The 24,095-nt window shown below is 42.6% G+C and overlaps 1 protein-coding gene across 1 annotated transcript in view; it reads right to left on the reverse strand.

Moving 5' to 3' along the window:
• Nucleotides 1-18,843, reverse strand: part of ASMTL (acetylserotonin O-methyltransferase like) — an 89,964-nt gene extending 71,121 nt beyond the window's left edge. The window contains exons 1-3 of the mRNA XM_082246864.1: nucleotides 18,718-18,843; nucleotides 13,157-13,288; nucleotides 10,871-10,918 (exon numbers count right to left, since the gene is read on the reverse strand). Coding sequence (XP_082102990.1) covers nucleotides 10,871-10,918; nucleotides 13,157-13,288; nucleotides 18,718-18,810 — 273 coding nt within the window. The 5' untranslated portion in view covers nucleotides 18,811-18,843. The remainder of the gene's footprint in view (nucleotides 1-10,870; nucleotides 10,919-13,156; nucleotides 13,289-18,717) is intronic.
• Between the last annotated feature and the right edge of the window lie 5,252 nt (nucleotides 18,844-24,095).

A 24,095-nucleotide genomic window follows, 5' to 3' on the forward strand; every position in this document is an offset into this window, starting at 1 on the left:
TAAAAATCTGTAACATGAAAGCATATAAACTTTTAAAAATTACCAAATACCAACCACATGGAAGAAGTAGGGCCGTGTAGCGGAGCTGCCCTGAAAGATTCCAAGAAAGTGAGTTACCAGGTACCTAACTTTTTCTCAAGTAATCTTCCAGGGCAGCATCTAAAAGAATTGACAAGAGTTACTTAATTGGGGTGGGGGGGGACGGTGGACCAACATAACCTGAAAGGCCTTTCTACCAAAAGATTGGTTTTGACTGCATAGAAAGTCTAACCTGCAATGCCTCAAAACGGTTTTTAAACTTGACCATGCAGATCTGGTCAGGCGTTATTCCTGCTTTTTCTGCATATGAAGATGCCCAAGCTCTAGTGAAATAGATAGTGACCCTCTTGGAGGTACCAGGTTTTGAGATTAATAAGCATGTATTATGGCTTGTTGATCCATTTAGGAATAGTGATTTTGGAGGCCTTGTGGCCTTTGTTGGGTGAAGAAAAGAAGACAAACATCACCGATGGCTTTCTCAAGCCTTTTGTTTTTTCCAAGTAGACTATGATACATCTCTAAGTCTCCATTCACACTAGTACGACTTGTCAGGTGACTTGGTCAGCCTGACAAGTCACGCACAGTCGCGGTCCATTGACTGCTACAGGAACCATTCTAATAGGAGCGAGACAAGTCGCTCCGACTTAGAAAAAGGGTCCTGTACTACTTCGGGGCGACCTGGAACGACTTGCATAGACATTCATTTTATGAAGTCCGTGCAAGTCGTGCCGAAGTCGCAGGGCACGCGACTTCACAGGTCACCCCAAAAGTCATGCCGTTTCAGTGTGAACCGGCACTAAACATCCGGTTTATAGAATTGTTTCTTTTTTGTTGCTGGTAGGATTTCCACAGAATGAAGATACGAGGACATCTTTCAGACCTGGGGAACATTGAGGGTACATTAGGTAAGAAAGCTGGGTTCAAACTTAGGACTATCTTGTCCTTTATCCGGAGCCTGATGGTTCATTCTTGGTTTGTACCTGTTGTCATTGTTATTATGGTCACTCTCCTTTGTGTACAATTCCTGCGCTCATCCTTGTGCGCTCTCCTATGTAGACACATTTCTTATGTGATATGGTTTCTTTTCAGGAGTGTTTTTTGTCTTTTGCTTACTAATAAACACTTTGAGCAAGGACTATTTTCAGGAGTGTTTTTTGTCTTTTGCTTACTAATAAACACTTTGAACAAGGACTATCTTGTCCAAGAAGATCATGTAAGGCTCTATAATGGAAAGTACTTGGATTTTGCTTACCCTTTGTGCTGACACCAAGGATACTAGTAAAACAGTTTTGAGGGTGAGCATTTTTGGAACAGTCTTTCATAGGTTCAAAAAGGGCTCTAAGAAAACTTTGTAAGACTGTGGATAGGTCCCAGGGTGGAAAGTTTCTTGAGAAGGGAGGTTTTGTTCTGGCTATGGAGCAAAGAAACCTCCTTGTCAGTGGCTCTTCTGCCAATTTGACACATAGAAATCAGGACAACCCTGAAACCTGCGCTTTGAAGGTGTTGTGCGATAATTTATTATCTGCCCCTACTTCTAGGAACTGTAGGATGGTGGGAAAAAGTGGTCTCCTCTCATGATCATGTTCTTTACTCCAGGCTTGACTTTTTCAGAAATGGCCTGTGTTATTTTTTTGCTGCTGGAGAGCAGTGTGTTGATGACCTTGTCCGAAAATCCTTTGTTCTTTAATATCATCCTTTCAGGATTAAAGCTGAAAACGTTTTAGGATCTTCAGATGAGGGCGAGTTGCTGGCCCTCAAGATCTTTTTTGAGTGTCAGCGGGAATGTGAGTTTGTATGGTCATTCTTAGCAAGTGTGTAAACCATGCCCCCTGCAGCTAGCAGGGTACAATCAGAATTGACTGTTGCTTTCCCTTTCTCAATCTTTTGGATTACCTTTGGGATCAGACTTGTTGGGGGAATGCATAAAGCCTAGTATACACCAGTAGTTTTTTTTTTTCCTTTTAAAAGCAGGGCTGAACGAAAAAAAAAAAAAAAAAAAAATACAGCTCAGGAGGAGCTGCTGTACCAACTAGCCAACGTTAGTACAGAGATCTCCCTTGCTGATCTATTGTGTTCTGACAGGGGGGGACCTTTTTCGGTAATACTCCTTCGCCAGAAGCCAACTGAACGACCAGAGCTTCAGTCGGATCGACTGCAGTACACGAGTCGAATGTCAGCTGATTGCTATTTGGCCTGTGTGTATTACGTTTTTAAGCGTTTGTTACCTTAACACTTCATATTCCTGAAATGGGCCTGCTGTACTATGTACTTTTATGAGAAAGTATCCTGTTTTCTTTGTATGCTTCCTTCATGTGAAATTCCTGGTGTTACTGCCAGTCCCTCTGCTTTCCTAATAAAAACTGACCACAATAAGCAGGTGAGCACACCGTGGTCAGTTCTCTAGTTGATTCAAAAACATAAGGGAGTATCCTCTTTTTTGGTATTCCAATTCAGCGATGAACGACTGGCATTCAGGGATGATATAGAATGCAATTGTTGAAATTTGTAAGTACAATCTAGCCTTTGTAACACGTTTATTATGATACTACTATGGATTACCAATTTTGGGTTATACTAGTTTCTATATATAATATACTTTGTAATAAACATAACCATGTTAATAATTACAACACATTTATGTCCTAGAAGTAAATAATACCCACTATCGCACCTCTGAAGAAGGACTTCAATACAATAGTCCGAAACATGTCAGGTGTCTGACGAAGGAGCTGAGCTCCGAAACATGTAACCGCCCACCACTCGCTCTATTGGACACCAGCCGCTGCGTCCACACCCTGCCTTCAGGAAATCTCATGCCGACCAGGCTGAGACAAAGACGAAAGGACGCATCTACAGGAAGCGGATCACCGGATGTCCTCACTGCAACCACTCAGGACAGCGGATAGGAAGACTCCAGACAGATCTTTGCTATGCCCATGTCACATTTACCAAATGTGAGTGCTTTTATACTTTTAACCTAATAAATACTCAGAGCCTACTGCACTTAGAGGCACCTTTTCTTTTTATCTTCTGCATAACTTATGGCTGTTAATCGGATGGTTCACTACGGATGGCCATGTCTATGCCATATTTCTATTATGTCATTGTTCAAGAAATTCTGTCCATGTAATTTTTTTATATTTGTGTACGTTTTTGCTATTTATTGTTTTAACGAATAAACTTCAATATTTTATATATTCAGGTCTGTCTTTAAAGTCCATGAGGGTTTTTTTGGTGCAGCTAGTGCACTCAACTTTTGGTTTTCTCTAATTCGATGGACAAGACAGGCGTTTTCTCTCATTAACCCTACCAACCTGCCTCATATTATAGAATTTATTTTCTATTTATAAAAGACAATGCGCGTGAGACATACTTTAAAAGATCCAGGTTTAAATGGCTGTGGGCTCTTTATGATAATGCGTTTTTTCCTATTAGATGACATTGTGTTTCTTGTTTTTTCTGGATGCCATATGGCTATACCTCTACAGTTTTGCATCGTTTTTCACCATCGCATGCCAAAAAACGTTTCAATAAAAAAATTATTGAAAACCAAAAAAGTCAGGATTTTCTTTATGGCTTTCTCCTGCCAAAAATATGAGAATAAAACCCCTTACCTTTCTCTCTGGGGGGGACAAATAAAATATAATTTTGTGCTAGAAGTTCTTCCAATGATGTTGGCATGCCTGCTGCCTTGTCTTCGTCTGTCAGGAGTAATGAAATGTCCCCTGAGGAGCGTATGTATTTTTTCTTGGGTAAGGGGAACCCCTTTTTTCTGTTCGCTAATCTGTCACAGACTGACTCCAGTTCTGGCCCAAAATATTTTCCTGAAAACAAGATTCCACATACACTATACTGCCAAAAGTATTGGGGCGCCTGCCTTTACACGCACATGAACTTTAGTGGCATCCCAGTCTTAGTCTGTATGGTTCAGTATTGAGTTGGCCCATCCTTTGCAGCTATAACAGCTTCAACTCTTCTGGAAAGGCTGTCTAAAAGGATTAGGAGTGTCTCTATGGGATGTTGGTCGTCAAGGCCTGGCTCATAGTCTCAGCTCCAATTCATCCCTAAGGTGTTCGATCTGGTTTAGGTCAGGACTCTGTGTTCCTCCACCGTAAACTCACTCAGACTATGTCAACTATGTCTTTATGGACCTTGCTTTGTGCACTTGTCCAAATCATATGGTGGAGAGGGGATTATGGTGTGGGGTTGTCTTTCAGGCATTGGGCTAGGCCCCTTAGTTCCAGTGAAGGGAACTCTTAAGGCGTCAACATACCAAGACATTTTGGACAATTTCATGCTTCCAACTTTGTGAGAAAAGTTTGGGGATGACCCCTTCCTGTTCCAATATGACTGCACACCAGTGCAAAAAGAAAGGTCCATGAAGACATGGATGAGTGAGTTTAGAGTGGGATAAGGCTCCTGCAACAACAAGCATGACAGCCCTGCTTGAGTGAAAACAAACATGTGACACTCCAGTTGATACCGAGGAAACACAATGAACTGAGGCACAGAGATATGTGTCATTTTTATATTACGCTAGATGATGCGTTTCCGGTTTTAAGGAGGGAGGAGCATATTATCAGATAATGCCCAGGAAGATGACCTGAAAAATATATTTCTCATCTCATTACTATGTACATTCAATATTCTGTGTTATCACATGCATTTTGTGTGTGTTGATTTCCACTGTTTTTCTTTATTTGCTAAGCAATCTGAGAAAAAAAAATTCTGAATATTAATTTTCAATGTAGTTTTTGCATTTTTAAACTCATATCAACAGTTTTGTGCATTTACAATTCATTCCAATGAACCTGCCTAAACTATTATTTTTGCCTAAATCCACTTTCCCTAAGCTGTACTCCTCTAATCCTCCTTCCTATACCGCTACAATGGATATAAAAAGTCTACACACCCCTGGTAAAATGTCAGGTTTCTGTTATGTAAAAAAATGAGACAAATATAAATCATTTCAGAACTTTTTCCACCTTTAATGTGACCTATAAACTGTACAACTCAATTGAAAAACAAACTGAAATCTTGTGGTTGCATACGTGTGCACACCCTCTTATAACTGGGGATGTTCAGAATTAAGCAATCACATTCAAACTCATGTTAAATAGGAGTCAGTACACATCTGCCATTATAATTTAAACTGTCTCTAATTAACCCCACACAAAGATCAGCTGTTCTAGTAGGGCTTTCCTGAAATTTTCTCAGCCGCATCCTACAGTAAAAGCCATGGTCCGCAGAGAGCTTCCAAAGCATCATAGGGATCTCATTGTTAAAAGGTATCAGTCAGGAGAAGGGTACAAAAGAATATCCAGAACATTAGATATACCATGGAACACAGTGAAGACCGTCATCATCAAATGGATAAAATATGGCACAACAGTGGCATTACCAAGAACTGGATGTCCCTCCAAAATTGATGAAAAGACGAGAAGAAAACTGGTCAGGAACCCCACGACTCCCCTGCCAAATTTTACAGCACGTGGGTTCATTTTTCCCTTTCCTCCAAATATGGCGAATTAATGGGAGCTTCAGACTAAATAGGCTAATTGGCTGCGTCCCCTTCTTTTCGCCATGGATGTGGCGGGCTCTCAATGTTCTTTCCCCCCCCCCTTTTTTTTTTTTTCCTCTCTCTCTTTCTTTCTTCTTCTTCCTTTCCCTTTTCCTCTCCCCCCCCTTTTTTTTCTCTCTTTTCTTTCTCCTCCTTTCCCATTGTATTGTCCTTGTCTCGTCATCCTTATTCCAACGTCCTCCCCTTCTACCTCCCCCTTACCTCCTATAACATTGGAGTACCTTGGTAAGAGGATATACCAGTTTACCATTTGCCCTTACCTGTGTACCAGCCCTCCCTGGCTTAATTATTGGCATAACCCCCCCCCTCCCCGCTCGTTGTGCCCCTAGGCTGGTCCTCATTCAACCTCCTCTGGTGCATGCTCGGGGTCTTGGGCACAGTGTGCTCCCCTTGGGGGTGCTCGACCCCCCGATCGTGTGCCCGGGGGCCCCTCTGGTTCCATTTGCAGGATCCGCTTCTCGACCGTAACCCGGCCGAGGGGTTCCAGGGGTTCACTTTTCTAATAGGAGAAATATAGCATTCAGTTCAGACACTTACTGGTACTCGAGCGCTGCTTTCCACGAACATCTTGCCCTATTCCTGGGTTTCTTCTCGCTGTTCGCTTTTGTGTTTTCCCCAACTGACCTTCACCTGTTTACTAGCCATATATTACATGTCATTCGGTACCTGTTATTGTCCAACTAAGGTTGTTTGTTACCACTTGGTCTTGGATTTTTGTACACTTTTTGTAACCTTACTTGTATGCTTATAAAACTTTCAATAAAGTGTTTAATTAAAAAAAAAAACTGGTCAGGAAGGCTGCCAAGGGGCCTACAACAACATTAAAGGAGCTGCAGGAATATCTGGCAAGTACTGGCTGTGTGGTACGTGTGATAACAATCTTCCGTATTCTTCATATGTCTGGGCTATGTAGTAGAGGGGCAAGACGGAAGCCTTTTCTTAGGAAAACATCCAAGCCTGGACAAATTTTGCAAAAACACATCTGAAGTCTCCCAAAAGTAAGTGGGAAATGTGTTATGGTCTGATGAAACCAAGGTTGAATTTTTTGGCCATAATTCTAAAAGATATTTTTGGCGCAAAAACAACACTGCACATCACCAAAAGAACACAATACCCACAGTGAAGCATGGTGGTGGCAGCATCATGCTTTGAGGCTGCTTTTCTTCAGCTAGGAACAGGGGCCTTAGTCAAGGTAGAGGCAATTATGAACAGTTTCAAATACCAGCCAATATTGGCACAAAACCTTCAGGCTTCTGCTAGAAAGCTGAACATTAAGAGGAACTTCATCTTTTAGAATTACAAGGACCCAAAGCATACATCCAAATCAACAAAGGAATGGCTTCACCAGAAGATTACTGTTTTGGAATGGCCCAGGCAGAGCCCAGACCTGAATCCCATTGAAAATCTGTGGGGTGATCTGAAGAGGGCTGTGTAAAGAAGATGCCCATGCAATCTGACAGATTTGGAGTGTTTTTGCAAAGAAGAGTGAGCAAATATTGCCAAGGCAAGATGTGCCATGCTGATAGACTCATACCCAAAAAAGACTGAGTGCTGTAATAAAATCAAAAGGTGCTTCAACAAAGTATTAAGTTTAAGGGTGTGCACACATATGCAACCATAATATTTTAGCTTTTTATTTTTACTTCCCTCCACCTAAAATATTTCAGTTTTTTGTTCAACTGAGTACAAGTTATAGGTCACATTAAAGGCAGAAAAAGTTCTGAAATTATTTCTCTCTCTCATTTTTTTATATCACAGAAACCTGACATTTTAAAAGAGGCGTGTAAACCTTTTTATATCACTGTATGTACTTAAAACATTTTAGCTAGGGATGGTGAAAAGATGGATTCCGGCAGCGTTATTTAAAGGTAAAGTGGTCATTTAAAGCTCATAAGTGCACACAAATATTCATTTTTTCATTTGTTATGCTGCAGCACAGAGATGTGCACTAGCCACTTTGTACTAAGTGGGATTTCTAGTGTAAATGAGTCAAAAATGACATCACAATTCGCACACTATTCTTCAAAATTCACATACAATATATGCGCCAAAAATACAAACGTGAACCAGTCCCTAATTAGCAAATTACTGTAATTTGACTATGACACCACATGTTATAATACAGTCAGGGAAACAGCCTAGAACAAAAGACTAAGCATGTTAGAGATGGGAGAAAAGTATGGATATTTGCAGAATCCCTGCAGTCAATTGCTAAATGTAAATGCCAATGAGGCTGTGTAGGGTAAATTATATTAAGGCACTTGGTAAAACTAAAGCCCCACAGTATCTAAAACTTTTTCATTTCTTTTTGATAGAGTGGGTAGAATCAGGACCTCTCCCGAGATTTTAGTGCTGTCTGTGATTCCATTGAAGGGATTTTAATTCTTGAGAAATCACCAGGACAGGCAGAGAGGACAATATCTTCAATATGAACATAGACAGTAGTAGAATTCTATTCTAGCAGAAGTAAAACTCCAGCAGGGTTGATAGAAGCCCTTTGGTTAAGCAGGGTTGATAAAGCTTAGAACTTCTGTCATTTTTATACTGGTGCCTGTGAACCTATTCAGCTGGCTATATACAGTCAGGTCCATAAATATTGGGACATCAACACAATTCTAATCTTTTTGGCTCTATACACCACCGCAATGGATTTGAAATGAAACAAACAAGATGTGCTTTAACTGCAGACTTTCAGCTTAAATTTGAGGGTATTTACATCCAAATCAGGTGAAAGGTGTAGGAATTACAACAGTTTGTATATGTGCCTCCCACTTTTTTTTTTTCAAAACCTCCCACTATTTTAAGGGACCAAAAGTAATGGGACAATGGCTGCTCAGCTGTTCCATGTCAAGGTGTGTGTTATTCCCTCATTATCCCATTTACAAGGAGCAGATAATAGTTTCAGAGTTCATTTGAAGTGTGCTATTTTCATTTGGAATCTGTTGCTGTCAACTCTCAATATGAGATCCAAAGAGCTGTCACTATCAGTGAAGCAAGCCATCATTAGGCTGAAAAAAACAAAACAAACCATCAGAGAGATAGCAAAAACCATTAGGTGTGGCCAAATCAACTGTTTGGAACATCCTTAAAAAGAAAGAACGCACCGGTGAGCTCAGCAACACCAAAGACCTAGAAGACCACAGAAAACAACTGTGGTGGATGACCGAAGAATTCTTTCCCTGGTGAAAAAAACACCCTTCACAACAGTTGGCCAGATCAAGAACACTCTCCAGGGGGTAGGTGTATGTGTGTCAAAATCAACTTCACCACAAGATGTAAACCATTGGTGAGCCTCAAAAACAGGAAAGCCAGATTAGAGTTTGCCAAACAATATCTAAAAAAGCCTTCACAGTTCTGGAACAACATCCTGCGGACAGATGAGACCAAGATCAACTTGTACCAGAGTGATGGGAAAAGAAGAGTATAGAGAAGGAAAGGAACTGCTCATGATCCAAAGCCTACAACCTCATCAGGGAAGCAGGGTGATGGTTGTGTCATGGCGTGGGCATGTATGGCTGCCAGTTGAACTGGTTCTCTTGTATTTATTGATGATGTGACTGCTGACAAAAGCAGAAGGATGAATTCTGAAGTGTTTCGGGCAATATTATCTGCTCATATTCAGCCAAATGCTTCAGAACTCATTGGACGGCGCTGCACAGTGCAGATGGACATTGACCCGAAGCATACTGCGAAAGCAACCAAAGAGTTTTTTTAAGAGAAAGAAGTGGAATGTTATGCAATGGCCAAGTCAATCACCTGACCTGAATCCGATTGAGCATGCATTTCACTTGCTGAAGACAAAACTGAAGAGAAAATGCCCCAAGAACAAGCGGGAACTGAAGACAGTTGCAGTAGAGGCCTGGCAGAGCATCACCAGGGATGAAACCCAGCATCTGGTGATGTCTATGCATTCCAGACTTCAGGCTGTAATTAACTGCAAAGGATTTGCAACCAAGTATTAAAAAGTGAAAGTTTGATTTATGATTGTTAATCTGTCCCATTACTTTTGGTCCCTTAAAAAGTGGGAGGCACATATACAAACTGTTGTAATTCCTACACCGTTCACCTGATTTGGATGTAAATACCCTCAAATTAAAGCTGAAAGTCTGCAGTTTGTTTTATTTCAAATCCATTGTGGTGGTGTATAGAGCCAAAAAGATTAGAATTGTGTCGATGTCCCAATATTTATGGACCTGATTGTACGCATAGTCTTCTTTCATTCAGCTCAAAAGATGAACAAAAGAAATCCAACAGCTTCCTCCATCCACAATAAACAGTGCGGAAGGACAATCTCCCTTGCCATCTATTGTATTGCGACAGTTGTCAACTGTTAAGCCAACAATTTTCCATACAGCTTCTACAACAAAAGTCAACCGAACTATAGACTTTTGTTGAGCTCGGTGGTGCCGATAGGGACACACATCTTGAATTTCAGAAAATTCAGCAGGAAACGGATGAAATTAGGGATGTGTATGGCAGCCTTTAGTTGGATTCACCTTACATCTTGTGTGGTCCCCAGGAAAAAAGTGAACAAAAATATCCAAATGAATATACAGACTGCAATAAAAACTCCTTCCAACTTAAAGTATAACTAAATGCAAAACTTTTTTTTTTTTTTTTTTCAGTTTTGGATAGAGTGGAAAGGGATTACAATGCTTTAAAGTATAACTAAATGCAAAACTTTTTTTTTTTTTTTTTAGTTTTGGATAGAGTGGAGAGGGATTACAATGCTTGTCAGTTTTTATCGCTGTCTGTGCCTTTGTTAGGGAGATTCACCCCCCCTATTTGTCCTGTTTACCGTTATTGAAAGCGAAAGTAATAGAAAATGCCAAATTTTGGGTTGTCCCAAGAAAAGTAATAGAGAGGAAAATCTTCCAACGAGGACACTAGTTCTGGTGACCTGGGGGTCCCCAAGGAATTCCATTAATTTGCAGGGATTTCCTCTCACTTCCTCTTTGGCTATGGGACAGGAAGTGAGGAAATCTCAACAATGGGACACAGATGGTGAAAAAAAATCTGACAGGGGTTATAACCCTCCCTTACTCTATCCAAAATTTAAAAAAAAAAGTTTTGCCTGTAGTTCTAATTCACAGTAAAGATGTCTGGCACTCACAATTTCCCCACTTAACTTAACATTTTTGAGTAAATATAATGTATACCAATAACCTTTCTGCTCAGCTAAATAGACCTTTTATTGACTACAACAATTTGAAAAAAATAAAAGATTTTTAAATTTAATGGCTTACTCACCACAATAGTATCTGCTCCAATGACAATATCTGGGGTTTTGCGGTGCTTCTAAATAAAAAAATAAAAAAAAAATGTAATGACAGTAAAATATGTATCTTTATGGTATGTTTAGTGGTTCCTAACAGCAATCCTACCTTAGAAAAAGGAAAATGTTTTGCCTTTTTATTTTTATGATTCCAGTTAATAGTAAAGAACAGGAAACAAATTAGAAATCATTTTAACGCTTAATGTGTGTAACAGGGAGACAATTTTAAAAACTAAAATTTTACAGGCCATCCATAATGCTTCATAGCATGTTCATAACCTATTATGCTGAATACTAAACACATCAGCTTAATTTGTTTCATAGATTTTATAATTATATTTGATCAAGTAAACGCCTGTCACATATGAACCATATAATAGATGCCAATTTGTAAATTAAAGCAGAGCTCCACCCAAAAGCCCCCCCACTTCCAGGTGACCTCACTTTGGCAAAGTCCCCCAGAAGTTCGGACCTTCTCCTCCTTCCCCTGTCGCCAGGCCATTCACAAAGTGCAGCGTGCATGGTGCATTCACAGTAGGGAACTGGCTGCGATTTCCCTTACAAGGAATGTCGGTGGTGGCAGCACCCGAGAGCAGATTGAAAAATCGGCTGGGGTGCTGACATCGCAGGAACCCTGGGCAGGTAGGTAGGTGTCCTAATATTAAAAGTCAGCAGCTACAGTATTTGTAGCTGCTAACTTAATTTTTTGGTGGGGGGGCTGGAGCTTCGCTTTAAACCTTTTTTACAATATAAACACATGATATTAATAAAATGAAAACTTAAAGTGGCTGTAAACCCACTTTGATAACTTTTACCTATAGGAAAGCCTATAAGAAGGCTTACCTATAGGTGCTGCAAATATCTTACATTGCATGCAGCCGATGACGTCATCTGCGCTAGAGTTTTGAAGAAATGGCCGCCTGTGCCGTTTCTTCAGAGCCCTGTGCCGTGACCTGCGGCTCCCGCGCGCATGTGCGGGAGTGACGTCACGCAGCTCCGGCATGCCGGAGGCCGCAGACCCGGAGGGAAGACGGGCGAAGATGGATGTAGGCGGCAGCAGGGACAATGTGGGCTTCGTTGCAGGTGTCACATAATGTGCTAGTATGTATGCATACTAACACATTATGCATTTACTTTGCAGGGAAAAAAAAAGAAGGAGTTTACTTCGTCCTTAAAGAGAAGCTCCAGTCTCCTGTGTAAAAATAGAAGTCAGCAGCTACAAAAAAACTGTAGCTGCTAGCTTTTAATAAACAGCCACATGCTCCTTGATCCAGTGATGGGCTCACCCCAGCCAATTTCACCTCCTGTCCCTTGTCCCCGGCACTTCAACTGTGGGCATCCCGCAGTCTTCTGGGGCCCGTCACATGTCCCAGAAGACTGCAGGGAGGGGGAGGAGAACTGTCAAAATCAGGTACCCCCCCCCCCCCAAAAAAAAAAGCATTTCCTATAAAGTAGCGGGTGGCTGGAGCAAAAGTGGGAGCGGGTACCCTTCAAAATCAGGTACCAGCTCAAAACCCCTTCCCAAAAGTGGCATTTAACAAAAAAGGGGTGGGAGGCTTAAAGTGGATCTTTTCCTTTTGAGTGGAGCTCTGCTAACCCCTTTATCAACTGCCCCATGCAGATATACTGCAGCAGGGAGGCCCCTCTGTGCCAGATCACGTAGCTAGTGCGTGATCAGACACTTCCGGGTCTAGGACGCGTGCAAACGTGACACCAGCGTCCCGCTGCCACTGTGATTTGACACAGCGGGAGCCAGTCAGTCTTTTTTAGCGCAAAAAAAAAATCTGCAGAGGTGATAAACTACCACCAAAAGAAAGCTCGATTTGTTAAAAAAAAAAGGGGACATAAAGTTTATTTGGGTACAGCGTTACATGACTGTGCAATTGTCAGTCAAAGTAACGCAGCGCTGTATCGCAAAGAATGGTCATGAAGGGGGAGGGGGGTAAACCTTCCGGAGCTGAAGTGGTTAAAGTAGTATACCAGTCAACTCCTAACTATACTTAACTATACGTAAACCTGCTCCCACCCCCATTCTAATAATATTTTAACTACACTGTGAAAGAAAAGATGTCTATACTTTCCTATTCTGATGATATGATTTGACTGGTATTCCAGAAAGAGAACCCAGTGAGGACAAACGCTAACTGCTTCCAGGAGTTGGTAATGCAACCATGGCTGTGCCAAGTAACATCAATGCTGAAGTGCTTCCTTTAAACAATTACATTCTACCTGAGAACAAAATACCAAAGCATCAAACTAACCATGTGCATTCTCCTTGCAACTTCCAGTGCCTTTTGCTTGGCGGTTTCAACAGCATATTCTTGTGGAGCAGAAAACAAAGACTTATCAAGAGTTTCTTTGAACCATGATGGAACCACTTCAAAGCGAAGACCCTGTGTATAGTAAAAATTGGAAGGGGGAAAAAAATGTATATTTTTTAGAGCCAAGATATGTCATTCCATTACAAGATAAAAAAAATGTATTTAAACCATAAAATCATTAAAGTTAACTATTCCTATGAAAAATATTAAAGCATTATTAAAGAATATCAGGTATGGACGTTTTTACATAGTCCACCTAGGACCAATATAACTAAGCATATACCACATCGGTAGGTTCCCTCTGAAAGCTGGAAATCACTAGAACACACTACTGTGATATGAAATATTTTCCGAGTCCCACGTCGAGGTGCTGCCCTGCTGCATTGTAAATACAGGAGGCTGCCAGCTTAACACAGGCGCCATTCAGAGAATGCTTTGCATTGTCTCAATAAATGCAAAGCGTTCTCTAACTGGAAGGGGTGGAGAGCGTTACATCACATGCCTAGAGTGTGACCTGGAATTCTTTAAGCCAGTTTTTTCCTTCTGGCTCCACATAACTAGCTGTACACTTCCCTTTTAGGAGATCCCTCTTCATTGTACATCACTGAACTTCCGATCACGGAGTGCACCATGCACAAGTGGATTTAATCTGATGTTTCAGACTACTACTGATGCTTCAAAAATCATGTCCAATGATTCCTTGCATATGAAGTGGTCTTACCAGAATCTGGGCCTCCAGGGAGACATGGCAGTGTAGCCACCACATAGGTGGAAAAGAAATGCAGTTTGTCTTCAAAAGGCACAGCATTACATGTGCAGCATTAAAGGCCTCCTCAGACCACCGTCCAGGGCACTATGTGCATTACAGGCCCCTGGAGACCATCCAGAGCACTGTGCAGCATTTTCCAGGCCTCCTCAAACCACCCAGAGCACTGTGCAGCATTACAGGCCACCTCAGACCACCGTCCAGGGCACTATGTGCCTTACAGGCATCCGGAGACCATCCAGAGTACTGTGCAGCATTTTCCAGGCCTCCTCAAACCACCCAGAGCACTGTGCAGCATTACAGGCCACCTCAGACCACCGTCCAGGGCACTATGTGCCTTACAGGCATCCGGAGACCATCCAGAGCACTGTGCAGCACTACAGGCCTCCTCAAACCACCCAGAGCACAGGAAGGAAGGCCTGGGATAACTCCAACATTCGATTCAGAATATTCACTGGGCATGTTCGTGTGATGATCATCCATCCTGTCTACTGCTTTCCACCGATGCCAAAAAGGCATTAGACAGGGTGGATTGGACATATCTCCATGTAGTGTCTAATAGATTGGGACTAGACCCCTACATGCTTCTATGGATCGTGGTACTTTACAACACTCCGGAGGCACATGTTAAGATAAATGGAGTCCTCTCCAGTACTTTCCCAATTTGAAACAGAATGAGGCAGGCGTGCCCCCTTTCCCCACTTATCTTTGCCCTTACCCTTGAACCCCTACTCAACGAGATCCGCCTAAAACCTGACATACGGGGAGTTTGGGTAGGTACTACGGAACACAAACTCTCCGCTTATGGGGATGACGTGCTGTTTTTTGTGACTGACCCATTCATTTCTCTCCCCAATATCATGGTGGAATTGCAGGGTTACCACCAGCTTTCCAACTTCAAAATTAACTACAGTAAGTCTTAGATCTTACCAATCTCAAACCCTCAGGGGGAGAGTACCCAGTTGCAAAACTCCTCTTTCACCTGGTGCCATGATTCATTGAGTTACCTGCCTATTCGCCTTCCTACCCATTGTTCCCAACTATATTCTTGTAATTATGCTCCCTTACTTACCACCATACAGTTGAATCTGACAAATTGGAACCATGCTTATTTTTCCTTGGATGGTCCGGGCCAATATATTGAAATTTAATATATTACCTAGGATCCTTTTTTAATTGCAAATGGTGCCCATCCCTTTGCCCAGGTCTTCTTTCTCGAGCCCCAACAGTCTTGTTCCTCGGTTACATTTGGCATAAGCAGCGATCACGTCTGGCTCTCAGCATCCTCCAGCGCTCTAAGTGACAGGGTGCCATGGGCGCCCCCTCCATATGTCTATACTATGAGGCTATTGCATTGGATATTGGATTGGCACCATCATGTGAAGGAAAAATTGTGGGTCTCTCTTGAGAAATTTTTGGCAGGCCAAAATCTTTCCCATGCGCATTGGCTTGCTTGTAAGCAGAAGGTGGGCTTTCTAGCTTCTCATCTCCTACCACTCCTCATGCCTTAGATTTATAGAACTCTATTAAGAAGCAGGGGCTTCTATACCCTACTGTCTCTCCTTTAGCTCCCCTAGGGGTTTCCCCTGGTTCATTCCAGGGGAGCATCTCCCTTTTTTGTGGACATGGATGGTGGACGGTGAGGTGAGATGTGGTAGATTTGTTCAAGAGTAGGGTCTACTCTCCCTGGACATGCTGCGTGAACAATATGGTCGTTTTCCATTTGATGTCTGGCGCTATAGACAACATTGGCCCACCGTCCACTTTAACACCCTTCAAGTGACTTTGCATGTCGAGTTCCCCGGTTCCTCACTCCATATCAGTGTTGTTTGGAATGCTTCAGCCCGCCAGAAAACCTGTATATATAATGGAATGGGAGAGAGACTTGCAGCATGTTTTTTTCAGAGATTGAACTCGATCCCCATACAGTCTCAAACATTTCAGTTCTGTGGATACAAGAAAACAGCTTTATTTTTCTTACCCGCTGGTATTGAGTTCTTTCTAAATGAGCGAAGATCTACCTGTCCTTATCAGACACTTGCTGGATGGGCTGCAGTCACCATGGTACCTTCCTGAGAGGAAGGTGAGAATGTCCCAAGTTGAGGCCTTTTTAGCAAGATATTGGGGCTCAAATTAAATTGATCCTAGACATTGACTTGCCTGACTCGTCACTGCAGTTTTTACTTCATGTGCTCTCCATTCCTCTTAGCCACTATCGTCAATCTGTTCTGCCTCATCTCCTGAACGCAGCAAAATGCCCGATTCCAATTTATTGGAAGAAGTTCCAAATTCCTTGCCGAGCGGAATGGATTTGTTTGGCGAATAATGGAGGCCGAGGAATGGATGGTGACATGTAAGGGCTGTCATGACCAGTTCTTTGCGATTTGGGTCACTTGGATTTATTATACCTCTAGCACCTTGACGGCCTCACATCCGGTCTGAAGTCTCTTAGCCCTGAGGATGTACTGCCTTTGGCTCTTACCCTTCTCTGTAGGGTTAGGTGATGTTATTTTTGAAATGTTTATATATTGATATGCACTTTGAGAGGGCCTTCCTTTTTGAGCTTATTGTTCTTGTGTGATGTATGATCCGATCTGACACGCTGATATTATCATTGTTTTGTTTTTATTTTTCCTGACTTTTTCCTTATGGTGTTATTTAGTCTGAGTTTATGACGGTGCCCTCATTCCTGCATTGAGCAAATTGCCACTGTTGCAGTTTCACGCTGTTAGAGCAATATTGAGCACCATAGCTCCCATGCATAATGTGTCTTTCAGCTCAGTTCTTAGACGATGTTATGTACTGTTTGGTGCAACATTTTGTGTGTGTCCAGCAGAGATGTATAGTAACCAAGTAGAACTACTTCACTACTGTACTTAAGTACCGAAAGGTGGTATCTGTACTTTCCTAGAGTAGAATTTTTTTCTCCTACTTCCACTTTTACTTTACTACATTTTTTCGATGATTTCAATACTTCTGCTCCGATATTTTTTTTTTTTTTTTGCTGCATAGTTACTCGTTACTATTATAAAAATTACCACTGCCAGAACAGTAGATGGCAGGTTTCATGAATCTCAAAACATGTGTATTATCAGAGCATAAGAAAATAAAAGCTACTTTATGTATAAATAAAAGCTGCATTTGAAATAATAAAAAACAATATGATGTTCAAACTTTTGACTTCTTTCTTTAACCACTTAAGCCCCGGAGGATTTGGCTGCTAAAGGACCAGGGGTTTTTTTGTGATTTTTTACTGCGTGACTTTAACGGACAATTGCGCGGTCGTGCGACGCTGTACCTAAACGAATTTGACGTCCTTTTTTTCCCACAAACAGAGCTTTCTTTTGGTGGTATTTGATCACCTGTGCGATTTTTTGATCACGCGCTATAAACAAAAAAAAGAGCGTAAATTTTGCAAAAATAACAATATTTTTCACATTTTTTTATATGAAATTCCCCAAAAAAAAAAGTAAAAATCTAAATTTTTTAACATTTTTCGGCCAATTTGTTTTATGCTACCTATGTTTGGTAAAAAAAAAAAAAAAATCGCAAAAAGCGTATTTTGATTGGTTTGCGCAAAAGTTATCGCGTTTACTAACAAAGGGAAAGATTTTTGTCATTTTTGGTGTTTTTTTTTTTTAACGCGTAATGGCGGCGATCTGCGATTTTTTTTCGGTACTGCGACATTGCGGCGGACAGATCGGACCCTTGACTGACATTTTTGACACTTTTGGGGGTACCAGTGACATTACTGCAGTAATCAGTGCTATACATATGCACTGTTACTGCAAAAATGACACTGGCAGGGAAGGGGTTAACTTTATTGGACAGGGAGGGGTTAAGTGTGTCCTAGGGGCGTGATTCTAACTGTGCAGGGACATTCCTATTGGTGTAAAAGCAAAGATCAACCGTTCTACATAGTAGAACGGACAGATCTTCACTTTTACACAGGGAGAACTGACAGGCAGCTTGTTTACACAAGCCGCTCTGTCTTTCTCCCTTCACAGGAGCGATCGCAGTGTGACTGGCGGACATCGAGTCCGCCGGTCACACGCACTGACTTGTCTGTGAACGAGCCGCGGCGGGCGCGCGCCCGCCCACGATAGGCTCGCAAGTCAGAGACAGGCGAGTGACGTACCGATACGTCACTCTGCCTGGACGGGGCTGACCGCCGCAGTATATAGTCGTGCGGCGGTCGGCAACCGGTTAATAACTACATAACACAGTACTTGTACTTTTACTTTCAGTACTTGAGTAGCAATTTTTTTTTCAAAACTACTGGTACTTTTACTTTCAGTACTTGAGTAGCAAAATTAAAAAAAAAAAAACTACTTGCAATACTTTAAGTACAAAAAATGTTGAATACTTTAGTACTTCTACTCAAGTCACTTTTTGATCGAGCACTTGTACTTTTACTCAAGTATGGGTTTTGAGTTCTTTATACAACTCTGGTGTCCAGTCATACTCATGTATACCATAAGGTCTGCTCTCCTTTTATTGTTTCCTATTTGTCTGTATGGACATTTCCTACTTGAAAATGAAAATAAAGAATACATTAAAAAAAACAAAAACCTATGACTTAAAATAAATCAAAATTTGACGCTAAAACACTGTTAGCAGGTCAATGTCATTTTTTTTTTCCAAATCACATTACAGAGAAAAAATACTACAAAGTTGTCAGATTTGTTTTGGTACATTTTATGGTGTAGTAAAATATCAATCACAATTTACATACCACATTGGAAAGTATATCTTGTCTCCGTGGAGATGCACTGGCCAGTACTACCCTCTTCCCTGCCAACTTTGAAATGACTGGATTCAGCAACATTTTTCTTCTGTAAATAGAACTTTAGCCTCCTAAGCCGGTAAAAAAGGAGCATAAAAACATGTAATCAGATGAAAATCAACTGCAAGGTTTTAAAGTAAAGCAGCAAGTTTTCTCATGCACTGGGAATGTACCCACACTGCCGGGGTCAGCTGCTCATTTTTGTCTAGGGGGGAGGAGAAAGGAAATTTACCTACCTAATACTCTGATTCTCCCGGCACAAGACCGGTCCAGCACACCCCCACACTTCAGCGGTCTTGAATTGTTGACTGTTCCTGATGTCATCAAGCCTAGAGCAGACTCCATAGACCAGTCCACCACTGGATCATAGCAGAGCACCATTTTATGGTGGAATGAAAGATTGGGTGAGCATAAGCTTTCTCCTCTCCCATAGACGAAACGAGCAGTTGACCAAGGCCTGCCTTTACAGCTTGGGAAACCTTTTTTTTTTTTTTTTTTTTTTTTTACACAGAGTTGGGCTTTAAGGTCCACTTTATGTAGCCCTTAAAGTCTAATTGAAGTTTAATCAAAAAGTATGTAGAAACATTTCATAGTGAGCAAAACGCAAAGGTGTTCTATGGTTTACAAAGGACAGGGTTGATAGCACTGCTTGAGACTTCAGTGCAGCAGAGTGGTACTGCATGGGAAATGCATGAAGTATTCTATCAGGACCTTAAGGCCCCTTTCACACAGGCGGACCGTTCAGATCCGCCTGTCCGTTTTTTTGGCGGATCTGAACGGTCCCCCCATGCATTCCTATGGGGCATCGGATGTCAGCGGAGACATGTCCGCTGACATCCGACCCGATCCGTCAAATCTGGACGGATGGAAACCCTATTTTCCATCCGTCCAGCGGATCGGATCGGATGGGATCGGGTGAGAACGGACTGATGGTCCGTTGACATCCGATTTCCCCCATAGAGATGCATGGGGAACTGTCAGCTGTGTCTCCGCACACAGCGCGGAGACACAGCTGTCCTCCTGCTGCTCAGCGGGGGATCGGCGGCTCGATTCCCCGCTGAGAAAAACGGACTCCGTCCAACGGACGGAGTGTGTGAAAGGAGCCTAAGAGCTTCACCCAAAGCGAGAAGTTCTGCTTTAACCACTTAAGCCCCGGAAGATTTTACCCCCTTACTGACCAAGGCCTATTTTGCGATTCGGCCCTGCATGATTTTAACGGACAATTGCGCTGTCGTGCGACACTGTACCTAAACAAATTTGACGTCCTTTTTTTCCCACAAACAGAGCTTTCTTTTGGTGGTATTTCATCACCTGTGCGATTTTTTGATCATGCGCTATAAACAAAAAAAGAGCGTCAATTTTGCAAAAATAACAATATTTTTCACATTTTGTTATATGAAATTCCCCAAAAAAAAAAATGTAAAAATCAAATTTTTTTTAAATTTTAGGCCAATTTGTTTTATGCTACATTTTTTTTTTTTACCAAAAATATCGCAAAAAGCGTATTATGATTGGTTTGCGCAAAAGTTATTGTGTTTACTAACTAAGGGAAAGATTTTTGTCATTTTTGTTGTTTTTTTTTTAACGCGTAATGGCGGCGATCTGCGATTTTTTTTGCGGTACTGCGACATTGCGGCGGACAGATCGGACCCTTGACTGACATTTTTGACACTTTTGGGGTTACCAGTGACATTACTACAGTAATCAGTGCTATACATATGCACTGTTACTGTAAAAATGACACTGGCAGTGAAGGGGTTAACTTTTTTTGAGAGGGAGGGGTTAAGTGTGTCCCTAGGGGTGTGTTTCTAACTATGATTGGCTGTGGCTTGAGCTGTAAGAACAGTGATCAACGGTCCTACATAGCAGAACCGTATGATCACCATTCTTACACAGGGAAGAAGGACAGGCGGCTTTGTTTACATTAGCCGCCTGCCTTTCTCCATGGTGTGTAAAGGACGATCGCGAGTGCCCGGTGGGAGCGCGCATTCGGAGGCGCGCGCGCGCTCACCAGAGCCTCACAGGCTAGTGACGTACCCCTACGTCACTTTGCCTGTGAGGGGCTGACTGCCGCTGTATATAGTCGTGCGGCAGTCGGCAAGTGGTTAAGGCCTCCTCCCTCACTCCTCTATAGGAAATGCCCTTTTTTTGGATGGGGGGGGGGGGGCGAGTACCTGGTTTTGACAGTTCCCCTCCACCATCCCTCCAGTCTTATGGGACACGCCACAGGTCCCAGAAGACTGCAGGAACATTCCCAATGTACTGCACGGCTCTCAGTGGGCACTCAGCTATGAAGCTGCAAGCTGTCACAGCCGGGTGCCCACAGTTAGGAAGCCGCCGCTGGGGACCACAAAGGGATAGAGAAAGCAGTTTAGATGAGTGCAGCGCTAGATCCTGGGACAGATGAGTGTCTGTTTATTGAAAGTCACCAACTACGATTTTTGTAGCTGCTGACTTCTATCATTTCTTTTTTTTTTTTTTTTTTTTTTTTTTTTAAATATGACTGGAGCTTCTGAATAAAGTTCCACTTTAATTCTGGGAAAATAACCTTGTGCTGTTTTTTTTTTTTTTTGTTTTTCTTTCACAAGAATGTAATGGTGCAATGAGAACTGTAATGCTTTCACATGGCATTGCAAAATATAGGATTCTTCGATATATTGGAGACGGGGGTCAGCCGGTGACTGAAGGTGAAACATGACTGCTCTACAATTTGCTAATCGAGTTCAGACTTTGGTCAGCTCTTTTCAGAATTTTGATGAATGGCCAAAATGGATGTTTGACCTGTCAAGCATTATCTAGCTAGAATTCAAACATTACATATTAACTATCGGATTATGTGGACATCACTGTACAATCTGTGAAACACGGATTTTAAGGTTCTTGTCAAACAGAAACCTGCAGAATAATGGACACCACATCACTCAAAAAACATATATACTGGGTCCAACATAAAACATATATATTACCCCAAATTCTCTGAACTCAAACTCACTGCCCTTTGGTTACAAAATCAAAGTGGAACTTAGCCAAAACTTTTTTCCCAGTTTTGGCTTCTGGGGTAAGGTTTCTCTTGTTGTAGCTCAATTTCTGTTAATTTGTTGTCCTTAAGCAACAGGAAGCTAGAATAAAAACCTCTTTCCACATTTTCTTAATTTACAGAGTTTTCTTTGCACTTTCTGTTTTGGCTATGAACATAGATAGCAACAGGACACGGGTGGCAAAAATAAACCTTACAGGGGTTTTAACCCTCCCTTATTCTATTTACAGTAAACCCCCGCTCAGGGCCGGTGCTAGACTATTTTACGCCCTAGGCAAGACCAGCTACTTGCGCCCCCCCAAAAAAAATAAAAAGGGAAGGGGTTAAAAACTCCTCTATGTCATACCCAGTGACCCTGATCTGATGGCTCCTCTATATTATGCTGTCATACCCAGTGACCCCCATATTCCTCCATGTCACACCTGGGAACCCTAATGTCCCTCTATGCCACACCAAGGGACCCCGATGATCCACCATTTCACACCAGGGGCACCTGATGTTCCTCCATGTCACACCTGGGGACCTCAGTCCCCCATGGCACACCCAGGGACCCCAATTCCTCATTGCACACCTGGTGACCCCGAAACCCTGTTACCCCCGGTGATCCCTATCCCCCATGGCACACATGGTGACCCTGATTCCCTTTCACACCAGGGAACCTCCATGTCACACCCAGGGACCCTGATCCCCTGTTCTGGGGACACTCACTGGGCGGTATGAAGAGAGAGGCCCGCACTCTGCCCTCCTTCACTGTGATCCTGCTGTTTCCTTCTTCTAGGATGCTCCTCTTCTGGACCACAGTGCTCAACACACCTCCAACCGGCTCCTGGTGAAGGGAGAAGCAGCAGTCCGAGAACTCCGCACGTCCCTAATCCCAAACCTCCTCAGACCATTCCGGTGCCTCGTCGTTTCTGCTCCAGTAAAGGTGCCACCCTCCAGTGCCAAGCTTGGGGTCAGGTTCAGCTCTCCTCCGCTCCCTGCTTAATACTGACCCAGGGAAATGAACGGCTGCCCACCAGCTCAGTGAAGAGAGTCACTTCCTGCCCAGGGTTTACACCACTCAGCTCCAGCCAAAGAGGATCATCATGCAGGCAGCACTCCTGTGGGCTCCCTTCCTGCCTCTTGGGCCCCCTCCCCAACAGTGGTGGAAAGCCAGGGCCTGGTAGTTCAGCCACTACCCCAGACACCTGGCATCTTCCTCTGTCCATTCTTCCTCCCTCACTGCTGCCCCCGCCCCTAAGCTCACAAGGATCATTCATGATGGACAGAGAGTGCCAACTCATGGCTGCGCCCCTAGGTTGCAATGCGTCGTAGGCGGCTGCCTAGTCGTGGTTCAGTTTTTGCGGTCCCGGTATATTGCGTTTTTTTTTGTAATGTTATTTTACTATATAAATCATTAAAAATGAAATATTTTTGTGTTTTCCATAGCTCTTGCTACGTCTCTCAGTATCTTTTATGTGTTTAAATTAGTTTCTATTGTTTTAAAAGTGTGTTTAAAGACCTTAAAATGCTTTTACACGTACAGTGACAGTAAAAAAAACATGCCTACAATGCATTTTAATAGGGTTTCTCTATTTCGCGGATTTTCACTTTTCGCGGCTGGGTCTGGAACGTAACCCCCGCAATGGAGGGGGGTTTAGCCCCGGTTCACACTTGTGCGTGTGAGGGGTTCGCATGTAATATCGGAGCGCACTGCTCCGACATTACATGCGATCGGCTGTGCGGTGCGAGTTTAGCCATACAGTTTGTATGGCTAAATTCGCACCGCAGCCACACCAAACACGCACAGGACCCTTTTTTCTAGCCGCATCAGGATCGGATTGCACAGTGGTTCACACTTGTGCGATCCGATCCTGTGCGAGCTGCACGATCGCACTGCGATATGCGATCAAACTGGGGGTGTCGTTAAGATTACATTGACACCCCCAGCGTATCACATATGGCAGTGTGAACTGCCGGGGGTGCGTGTGCGATGCGGGAACAGGCTGCGAATTTGCAGCCTTCCCGCATCGCATATATATGAACCGAGCCTTACTGTATAATGTTAAAAAAAGTTTTGTCTTTAGTTCTACTTTTATATGATAGAGTATAAACAGGTTTATAGTCCTACAGATAAAACTGGCCCTTTGAGGGCAACCATAATGCTGATGTGGCTTGCAGCCAAATAGAGTTTGACACCCCTGACCCAAAAACTTCTGAATTCAGTGTCTTTGCTACCAGTGTCCTTGGTGATTACTACAGTAGATATCAGATCATTAACTAACCTGGCCAAAAATTACTGAATTGGTAG

Source organism: Pelophylax lessonae (assembly GCF_965119305.1).
Source record: "Pelophylax lessonae genome assembly, chromosome: 2".
Lineage (NCBI taxonomy): Eukaryota > Metazoa > Chordata > Amphibia > Anura > Ranidae > Pelophylax > Pelophylax lessonae.